This window comes from Poecilia reticulata, chromosome 7 (genome assembly GCF_904066995.2).
Source record: "Poecilia reticulata chromosome 7, P_reticulata-male-v2, whole genome shotgun sequence".
In the NCBI taxonomy this organism is placed as follows: Eukaryota; Metazoa; Chordata; class Actinopteri; order Cyprinodontiformes; family Poeciliidae; genus Poecilia; species Poecilia reticulata.
The window spans coordinates 10,855,120-10,866,449 of NC_088836.1; the positions used below are offsets into that span (position 1 = coordinate 10,855,120).

Genomic DNA, 11,330 nt, shown 5'->3' on the forward strand with positions numbered 1-11,330 from the left:
ATTCACCAGACAGAAAAATGGCCTCCATGGGCGACTTCCCAAACCCAAACAACTGCTGACCAGAGAACAAAAAGTATATACATTTAAAACATCCTTTAAAGACCTTAGAAAAGCAAAAAGGGGAACATTTTGAAAGGTTTGCATTCAGTTACACAAAATTAACATAGGATCTCATAAAAAATAACATTAAACTGCCAAGCACAGTAGAGCAGAGTGACAATCTGGGGCCATCTTTCTGCTTCAGAGGCTGGATGACTTGTGTCGGATGGAACCACGGATTCTGCTCTAGTAGAATGCAGAAAATCCTGAATGAGAACATTATCGCTTCAGTTCAAGCAAACCTGAGTTATGCAACAGAACAGTGATCCAAAGACATTTGCAAGTCTGATTGGCTGAACTAAAAAACAAAATGAAGGACTTGGGAGTTCTTCCACAGTGCTGCCAAAAAAACGTGATAGCAGCTGTTGCCACAAAGGGTGGAAAAACCAGTTCTTAGAATTTATTTCCTCAGGTAATTACTTCTGTCACACACAGAGCTGGGTTGGTATGCGTAGCTCCTTTCCCCTTAATTAATAACTTAATGATTGAATATCTGTATTTATTCAGATTATCAGTTGATCTGAAACATTTGTATGAGAGAAAACAATCCAGTTTCTGTAAGTGGGCAAATCACTTTAAAGCACTAAATGTTTACAGCCTATTTATGACCAAGTTTAAATTTATGCCTTCAGACACACAGACTGGGATCCACAGTCCATTAGGGTAAACACACTCACACAAATAAGAACCAGCTGGGGATGAGGGGAGTTTATTACTGTAATTTATTATGATGCTACAAGATCCATGGTGGCTCTTCAGTTCTTTTCTTGCTTTACTACATGTTTGAGTATTTATATGTACATACAAAAGAGTATCCGATGACTGTGTGATTACACTGCTGTGACTGCACCAATGCAGGAGTGGGCTAAAGCGCAAATACCTTTTTTTTTATTATCATTTCCTTTAATGTAGTGCGTATTAACAGGTCAGTCCCCACAGGCGGCCACGCCCCAAATACCGCAGCACCTCCATCTTTTAGGCAACAAAAAAAAAAGAAAAAAAGACACACATATCTCTTTATTTGTCCTGAAACATAACTGATTTATAAAGGTGGGTGCATGATGGTCGATACGAAGCAGCGATTACCACCAACCGGAGCCGGATGAGAATCAGAAACGAGGAGATGAAGAAAACAAAACAGTTCAACCGATAAAACCCCAAGACTAAACTGGTCCCTTTTGAAAACACAGGCCTTGCTTGAATTTCCAAACTTAATAAATAACTATAAAACAGCAATCGTAATTCAGGCTATTTCATACAGGCTGCAGTATATTTGGAGATCATAAAATAACTCTGATAACGACACACACAAAAAAAACAAAGCAAAGCTGAACAAAACTGATTTTCTTAACTCTGGATTTCCTAGAAGTGCATCAGCTGAGTCTGCAGGACCTGCTGTGGATGGGAACCGTTTCAGAACCGATTCTAGACATCAAACTAATTTATAGCTTTGCTTTTTATTTTTTAAATAGATCACCATGCATCTTAAGTTAATCATCACAATCCTTTATTAAGTGATAACTTCATTAGCGGCCCAAAGATTTAATTTGATTGAGCAGATTTCTAATCCGGACAGAGAGCAATATGATTAATAATTGTAATCTTTTTTTTTTTAGTGAATATTCCCCATTTTCTGTTACGAACAGGAAACTCTTTGCAGCCCCATCACATTAAAACATCCACACACACACACAGCTTCTACTGGCTCATACATACAGAATACATATTTATATTTATATATTTATATATATATATATCATTTTTCACGTCACTCTTTAGAAGACAAGACAAGGTTTGCATTCAGGAAAAAGAACAAAAAGTCTTTCCATGATTAATTTTGTTCTTCTGTCCTGTCAGATCATCAATAACAAGTGGAAGAGACATGATAACGGAGGTAAAGACACGCCAGTGAGAAACTTTCAGAATCAATGAAAGACTTTAAACATTCAGCCAACGTGAAGCCACTTCCACACACTGCTGCAAGGATGGGGAAGGTCCTTTTAGGAAGCAGAGATGGACGAAGAGAAAAGATCAAGAGGGAGCAAAAAAGAAAGAACAAAATCAAAAAAAGAAAACAATAAACCCTGCGACAAAAAAACGCTGAGCTTTGTGGTTCAACCGGGCCTGCCTTCCTTTGTTTACCTTCTACACTTAACTCCCCTTTATAGTTTGCCACTAATAACGTCGTTCTAATTATTTGGAGATCACGTATAATAAAATTCTTCCTCTGCTGGTGACTTCACAACAGACAGAAGTTACCTGATTGGAGTACATCCCTTTGTGATTTTCGTCCCGTTTTAAACAAATGTACCCTTGAGAGCCCCGTTTCAAAAAGCAGGGTGAACGAGGCCTGAGCAGAAGGCAGATACTCTGAACAAACCAGATCAGTGATACTCAGGGTTTTGGGTTTCAGAGCAGGAGATATCAACTAGGCAACTCAATTCTGAGTCAAGTTACCCCTGAGTTAACCGTGAGCGCGGAAAAACGACAAAGACCGCATCAATGGGAGGCATATGACGCAATTCACCATGGCAACGGGAGAGAAAAATAACTCTGAAAGTCTTCATTTCTCACCACCAGAATTAGAAGTTTTACTGACGACGTAGAGAGAATATAAAAACATTTAATAAAAAAAGATAGCAGTGCTGTTGCTGCTGCAAAACTGCGCTAGTGGGCAGAGAGTAAATGTACGAGGTCCAGCAGAGAATATTCTTGACGCTACACTTATTTAACACACACTTCATATTATGTTTTATCAAGCAGCCCTGCTAGGGACTGAACCCTTGTGTCACCTGACAGGTGAAGACACACATATCTTAAATTAGAAATCTCTCTGAGGTGACTTCTGCTATAGATTAACAGTTCAGATGCTATAGTAACATTTCTGACAGAATCCAGTTGGCAGTAATACAAATAATCAATGTCAATACTGAGCATGGTTGCTTCAAAAAGTAAGCTGCGGTGGCAAGTTGACTCGGGAAAACGCCTATCTGGCTTTCTGAAACCGAAAACCCAGAAAATGCTCAGTTACTCCAGAACTTCCGCAAGGTTTTCACCTATCCTGCTTTCTGAAACAAGGCCCAGATGTGGTTACCGTATTTTCCGCACTATAAGGCGCACCTAAAAAACCTTCAATTTCCTCAAAAGTCGATACGGGACGGGTGGCAACCCTAACTATAGCATCTATTCTATGCACCTTATAATGCGGTGCGCCTTATATATGAAAAAAGTTTTAAAATAGGTAATTCATTGAAGGTGCGCCTTATAGTGCGGAAAATAAGGTACTTGTATTCTACTGCAAAACGTCAAGATGTTTGGAGACAAACACACACAGAGGGATGACTGATCAGATTAGAAATACTTTTGAGTCACAGCTTGAAAAAAAAACACAACAAAAACAAATATGTGGCAAGGCTAATGCATTCTGTTAGGAAATTAGAACTTAAAGACAATTCAAGTGCAATCGCCGATTTACAGAATTGCTTCATTGTCCACCTCTCCTGCTAAAGTCGCAGTAAAGAGCTGTTGCAGGGAGGTGTGGAAAACAAACCCATGCTAAGCTAAAGCAGTAAGGGTTTTACCACCAGAACTGGAGCCACCAAATTTATTTAGATTCTTCAAAAGCTGGGAGAAAGTTATTTGTTGAATCGGATGCAAACATCATGGTGAGAAACCATAGAAATAAATCACCAGAAAGACAGATTATAATCAGCCTGGTTCTACTAGTTAGTCCCATTATGATTGTTAAAGTACAGCCTAACACCATAATTTCAATAAACACCAGAGGTAAGAAGAGGAAAAAAAAAATTAAAAATTAAATTCCAGCCAGCTAAGAGCTTATGCGAGTATATTTGTAAACTATGTTGGGTTGGCTTGTGTTTTCAGACACTGCATGCTCTGCTACAGCATGTCATGATACTAGTCGAGGCATTGACTCATTTTACGAATGGCTGACATGCACTGAAACCAATCGATTGGAAAAATGTGAACTACAATATAAATAGATCCGTACCAATTTAGCAGCATTAACCGCCACTAACCTCTAAAGACGATCGATGGATCGCCATCGACAGCAGCGTCCATCATGGGAGTCATGGAAACTCTGTCTCCAAAAGCCTAACCTTCAATTTAGTTTTATCTTGTTTGTATTCCTCAGGGAGAAAGTTACTATGGGTCTGAATTTACACCTAAAGCCTGCTAAGTGTTGCCCGATCACCACAGCGCTCACTAAAGCCAGCGGCTCTAACCCTTATTGCCTGGGGTTACGTCAGTCGCACCGTTTAAAAAAAAAAAAGAAAAACATTGTGAAGTCCAGCAGTGGAAAATTATACTTTTTTTTTGTTGTTTTTCCTCAGCTGTGTTTTTATCATGATTGCACAGTTGTTGAAGGAAGAAAACCCCTGGCTAGTAGCTTTAAATGTTAAGAAAACAAGCAAACAGATCAACATAAACCCAGAAGACATCCCCGTTGCCATCATTGGTACGTGCCCTTTAAGACACGCTGTCCGTCCCTTGGTTCCTGCGTCCGTCCGTCACTGTGCTCAGTCTGTGTCTCTAAAGGACCAGCTTGCCAATGATGGCTCCAATCACAAAGAAGAGCAAGCACAATGCGAGGACGCGGGTGCTCAAGCCTTCATCCTTCGTCATGGCCGTGCTAGCCAGGGGGTTAGGGTGAGAAGCAGCCATCGGTGTGATCTTTCTCTTCCGCACACCGTCGTCCTCCTAAAGCAAAGAAGAAACACACAAGCTTACTTGGAGGCTGCAAAACCTAGAGACTGGAAGGGAAAAAACAAACACCACAAGGAAGGAGGACAGAAAAACATACAATAGGAAGAAAGGAATAAAAGTAGGAAAGACACAAGGAAGGAGGGGCAGAGGAAAGGAGAGAAGACAGACAATTTGAAAGAAAGTAAGGAAAATTGAAAGGAGGAAGAAAAGAAGGTCATTGGGGAGATAAGAAAAATAAAGACTCAAAACAAAGGAAACTGGGTTAGAGTGAAAAAAAGGAAAAACATGAAAGATTCAAGAAAGAAAGGAAGAACAAAAGTAAAGACAGAATAAAGCACAAGGGGAAGAAAGGAAAAAAAAGCAGAATGGATAAAAGGAAATAAGGAAGGAAAACAGGACAAAAGAACATTTTAAAAAAGTAAGGCGAGATGGAAATGAAGAGAGAAAGAAAGAATACTGAAGAAAGGAAGGACAGAAGTACAATAGGAAGAAAAGAATGAAAAAAGTAGGAATGAAACAAGAAAGAAATGAAGACATGAAGGGAGGAGACAAATAATGTAGGATTTAACATTTAGACAATCGAATATGGATTAAAACCTGGAAATACCAGCATGTCCCCCTGTACTCTCATTGATATTCATTGTATAAATACGCATTTTCCTCTAAATTAAACTTAACCAAATATTTACTTTAGCCTTGCTGAGGCTGAGAAATATATTTTTCCCCTAAAGGGAGACAGGAGGGAATCGGCCTGGAACTGTTGAAGCCACCGTTTCAGCGCTTCTCACCCGGATCTGTTTGTTTTCTTCTCGTAGCCTCTGCACCTCCATCTGCAGCTGCCTGCACTCCTCCATGATCTTCTTCACCTCCCCGTCATCCAGGGAGGCGCTGGCTGACTTGGGCAGTGCAGAGTACTCAGTCTTAACAGAGGTAGAGGAAGACACAGGTTTGATGCTTTCACTCTCATGCTGCGGAGAGAGAACGGGTGGGGGTGGGCGGGTGGAATGGCAGTGAGCGAGGAAGAAGGAGAAGTGGAATAAGGGAAAAAAAAAAGAAAACATGCCGACGCGGCGGGGAGTGAGATTCAGGCACAAGACGTGTATGAATACAAACTAGGGGTTGAACGACTACATATTTTTTAAGGTCGACTAAATCATGATGTCGACTAGTCACTGTGACGTCATAGTGACGTAAGCGCAAAATGCTTCACAACTACTTGGAGGCGAACCAGCAAACTGAGGACGGGAGTCGGACTCCAGACCGTGGGCTAAAGTCTCAACATGAGGGCGCCGCGCTAACCACTGCGCCACGCAACGCCCCTACTGCGGTAACCTATGCTGACATTTTCAGTTTCTCTTTGGTAAATTAACATTTTTATACAATTTGAGCTTTCTGACAAACTCACCTACTTCACCTTTTTTCCATTTCCTTGAAAAAATCTATTTTGTCATGTGATAGCGACTAGTCGACTGGCACAGAAAAAAGTCATTGCAGAGAAAAGAATCGACTAGTCGACTAATTGGTGCAACCCCTAATACAAACATCATGTAATGAATGACTCTGGACACTGGAACGATACTGAAAACATGACAAAAATCTATTTCACCAACATGTGACATTTATTGTTGAACTCATTACAGAAACATCCGTTTCTCTCAGGATAGTGTGAATGACAAAATGACACTTATCTGTATTTGACAAAAATGTATGCAGTGGTGAGCAAAAATATATGAATGTGGAAAAAAAAACTAACTCATACTTACAGTTTTGTCATTTTCTAGAGGCATCTCAAATGCACATCTTAACTTTGAGTCCATCAGCTCCTCAGGTTTGGCCTCCTTCCACTGCAAACACAAACAAACAGGATTCACTTGTCGTTCAGTCAGACTTCTTTGATGCTGCTGCAACTAAACTGTTGTCCTCAACTCTAGATAACATCAACAGAACTACATTTCATCTTTTTTTCAGATGAATGTACAGAGTGAAAGAGACAGAATCACGCTTAAATCCATCTTTAGGTTCATGAATCAACTTAATGCTTAATACTCACAACTCCTTCCATGTCGGTCATGTCTCTGGGAGCCAGAATAGACTGCACCATGAATTTATGCTTACTCTTCTCGTTGGGGTCGTACTCAAACGGCTGCAGCATGACTGTGGAGCAGAGGAGATGATGAAATACAATCAATACTGCTCATATTCTGCAACTTGAAAATATATAGATGCCTTATAAGGAAACATTTTGAAATCAATACAGACCCTAAATCTAATAGGAAGAGGACTAGTTGAGGACACTGGAAACATGGGCTTACAAAACAAAACAAAAAAAACAATAAAACAAAAACTATCACAAATGAAAGCTCTAAAAACAAAAACCTAACTTGTACTTTCTGTTTTTGCCATTTGTAATCATCTTGTTGATCTAAAATACACAGTTTGTGTTAAAGTGGTCAAGCCTTTTATAGAGCTAAAGACTTTGGAGGAAACTGCATCTTTATAAGAAGAGGCTAGCAAGAAGGCATCTACAAAATACATTTAAAATTGTTTTATTCTTATTTATTTCACATAGATACTGTAACCCTGATTTATCCATTAGGTTTAGGAGGCTTTATGTCTGAATAATTCATAGGTTTGAGTTAAGCTGCTTAAAAAAATCACGAACACTATAACTTTTAAAGTGATGAGATGAAGCTGGGGGGAAAAGCAATCACAGTAATAATAGCAACAGCTTTGAAACACATTCAGAAAACCTGAAACCATACTTCCGAAGATCATAAAATAAATATTAAAATAAAAATGGTTTAAGACTTTTATACTTCCTGATGACTTCTGCCATTTTATGTAATAAAAGGTTGCTGACAAAAAGGATTTATAATTTCAAGCTTCAATGAAAAAGTTGTATTGTGCCAAATCTTGCACCATTGCACATTAGGTAGAACTAATATAGATATATTTAGGATGAAATAATCAATAAATACAACATTTTGTTTTCTCAGTAGAATCAAATGTTTCTTTAGATAGCAAATGTCGCGCTTCAAATCAGGTTAAAACTCCATTCAGAACGTTAAATCTTGTTACTAGTATGAGGCGTTGACACAATTTTTCCACGCAAATGAAAATATTCAACAAAATATGTTTACAAACCAGAAACATTTATGGAGGTTCCAGCGTCGATGATGCCGCTGTTCGGACGCACACAGTATCTGCGAGGTGCAGTTGTCTTAACTTTGAAACAGACATTCCTGTCTGTGGGATTAGTGAGCTTCAGCGTGGCAGTGACAACATCTGTAAATGGACCTGCAGCGGGGATAGAAAAAAAAACAAAAACCTTGGTGACTTGAGGGTCTGTGTGTTTGTTATAAAAGTCGTTGAAATGTAGAAGTTGGATTTTCACTATTGTGAAGAACTTAATGTAAGACATTTTCTTCAAATGCTATGAAGAAGATAGCATTTGAATGTCCCTTAACTTGTAGCTATTCTTTCTCAAAGAGACCGATCAATTTGCTAGAAAAGGAAATCAGTGAGTAAGTTATGAGAAATTTGATTTTTCTCTATCCAGATATCAACACAGAAAACTCCAGCATTTTCAGTCTATAAATGCATTCAATAGAATGTAATGTGGTGCAATAAGTAAGACATGGAAACACAGTTTGACACACAGATGAGAAGGATCTAGTAAAACAACTTTGTTCTCAGTTTAAAATCAGACTTTAATAAAACCAAAACAGCAGCATCTTTAATATTTATTTTTAATGCCCCACCCTTAGTTGGAAATTGAATGCAGCAGAAAACAAACACGGAGCGAGTCAAACACCTTCTGCTTTCTCTTGGCCTTTAAAGTCTGCTTCTGCTTTATAACTCTTGTTTAAAACTTCAGGTCATCTGGTGCCAACAACCTGACTGTGCTTTCTGCACACTGTTAAGACAAAGCATCACTAACTGTGTGTGTGTGTGTGTGCGCGTCCTCTCTAGGCTCATCTTAGCATTCAAGGATCTGCAACAATCAATCAGAGAGTCCCCCCCCCCCCATTATACTGATCCAATGAAGCTAGTCCAACAATTTCCAGAGCAACAGGAGAGCCCAACGACAATCATCTGGGAAAACGATGATCATTAGTAAAACACACGCAACATCTGATTTTACAACAAGCCCGATTAAATGCAGCAAATCAGGGAAGGAAATCGGGTTACTTAGAAATTAAGAGTGAACGATAAAGCTTTCAGTCTGGGCTTTCAAGCTTAGGTCATTGAGCAATAAGCATGGTAATGGGGCTAGGCAATGACAAACTCTTTGTAGAAAATGCTAGAATATCCGCTTCTTGGTGCGCATGTGTTCACAACAAAACCGGTTTAAGGAACTGTGCTACACATTAGTCAACTTGTGAGTTCACATAATCGGAAAATGAATAGTAAGGTAAAAGAAGCGTATAAGATTATTGTAGTATTGGTATGGACGGCCTGTCCTGACGCTGCAATGACAGCTAGCAATTTATCCGGCTAGTTAGAGCAAATAAACTAACAGGTTTACTGTTTCATCCGTCACCAACTAAGAACACATTTCCCCCATCTTTTGAAGACACAATGAGAAAACAACATAATAAAAGGGCTAACAGCTGACATAGATACTGGCTAATGACTAGAGCTAGCTGCCTAACTTCGGCCCTGCCCTCCGCCTTAGCGTTACCTCTGAATTTGAGTTCCTGTGGCGGCTCTAGCACCAGGACTTGTTCTTGTCTGGCCATGTCCCAGGACTTCTGTCTATCGTGACGGCGAGGACAACAATATAATGCCACAGAAAACCCTTAGGAAAGAAAAACAACTGGCTCCTGAAGATAACACAGCGGTCGTCTAAAGGGAGCACAATCACTTAGACTGATAGGCTTGCTGACTGAGTTCCACCGACAGCTGTTGGAAGCTAACTGCTAACTATGCTAGCGGCGGCGGCGACTAGAGGAAGGAGGAGCCTTAGCGTGGTGACGTCGCACGGCGTTACGCTAACAGGAAGTCCGCTGTTTTTTTTAATTCAAATCTTTATTGAAATAAATGCTACAGAACAACACAATAAAGTACAGTATAATATATTGACAGCCGCAACGCAACGGTGCAAGTTTTAGTACTGGTAGAATTTCCAATAGTTTTGACATATTGTTTGACCTCATCTTCTGCACTTCTAAGTAAAATACCTACCCCAGCAGGGATTGCATAATTACAGAATTAAATCCTATTTATAGGAATTATATTGCCGTATTTTGTGACAAAATCTTGATGTCATTAAATATCCATCATGGCTGAGCAACTGATTAACTAAAACTATGTTGTGAGTAAACCAGTTGGGGTAAAATAAGGATTTGTTTTTATGTAAGATGTCTTTAATTTTCCAGATGTAACCTGTGTGGGGAGAAATAGATTATGCTTGTGAACCAATGATCAAGAAGCTTTTTTTCTTTCTTTTTAAAAATGAAAACCGGATCATTTTAAGGACATTTTCTCAACATAATTGCAAAATAAAAGGATATTATGGTCATTTTCTTCCCTGCCAAAATTTGAGCTCAGCACTGCTGCAGTCGTAACCTTTGGTGACTTACCTTCTTGTGGTGGTTGCCTTCCCTATGAATGTGTAGGGCATATCATAACATTTCTGCATTAAAGACTTATTTTATTATGTAAAAAATTTAATTGTTACTGTATTAGCTGTAATTGTGAAACCTTTAAAATAAGCTGGCTCACTGCATGTTTCAGTTTTACTGAATGAAACTTTCACTTGAAATGTCCGTGAAGTCGCAAATTTATGGTTTTTCAAAACACAAACTTTTGACCTGAACAATCACAGATTTTTAAATGTGCAGTGATTTAAAAAAAGTTACTTCTTAACTTATGTTTCTTTCTATTGCTGTATTATGTTGCGTGTTTTCTGAAGGTCTCCATTTTTAATCTTGTGAGTCAGTATTATTTGGCTGCTACTGGGGCTGCATAGTTGTTTTTCTTGTGGTAAAAGATCTCTGTAAATCTAATTCTGCCATGAAGTACAAATAATTTTGAGCTCAGCTGCCAATGCCGACACTTGACGTGATAGAAAAGTAGAAATGAACAGTGCAAATGTCTGAGATTAACGCCACAAATCTGGACCTTACATTTCACTGAGTCCAGTGTGTTGATGAACTGCATCTCAGCGCAGTTTATCAGCTGCAATATGGCAAACAAGAGGGCCATATGGGGAGCCAGGAGGGCCACTGGAGTTAATATCCACATCTTTTCAAGTTTAAACATCACATCTAATCACCCGCTTCACCGAGACATTACGCAGATTTCTCTGTGTAAATCCTCATCACGTTGAGGCTCACAAAAGCAGCTGTAAAAATTTAAATTGCAAACTTCTAAATCACAAACAACTCCCAGATTCCCTTTGTGTAGCTAATATTTTCAAAACTTGAAAAGTATTAAATGCACCAGTGATGTTGAGCATAAAAAAAGGAAGAGATGCAAGCACTAATCAATCTGAAACA

General features: G+C 39.1%; 1 protein-coding gene across 2 annotated transcripts; it reads right to left on the reverse strand.

Moving 5' to 3' along the window:
• Positions 1–803: 803 nt before the first annotated feature.
• On the reverse strand, positions 804–9,793 carry LOC103468029 (vesicle-associated membrane protein-associated protein B-like). Of its 2 annotated transcripts, none has more exons than XM_008414864.3 (6): positions 9,512–9,793; positions 7,972–8,124; positions 6,878–6,981; positions 6,591–6,671; positions 5,616–5,747; positions 804–4,821 (listed from the first exon to the last, which is right to left on the reverse strand). In XM_008414864.3, exons 1-6 carry the CDS (start codon positions 9,567–9,569, stop codon positions 4,654–4,656), a joined length of 696 nt encoding a protein of 231 aa, XP_008413086.1. In that variant the 5' UTR covers positions 9,570–9,793; the 3' UTR covers positions 804–4,653. The 2 variants fall into 2 exon arrangements, with proteins under 2 accessions (XP_008413086.1, XP_008413085.1); XM_008414863.3 differs by having other exon boundaries at positions 5,616–5,795.
• Positions 9,794–11,330: the final 1,537 nt, after the last annotated feature.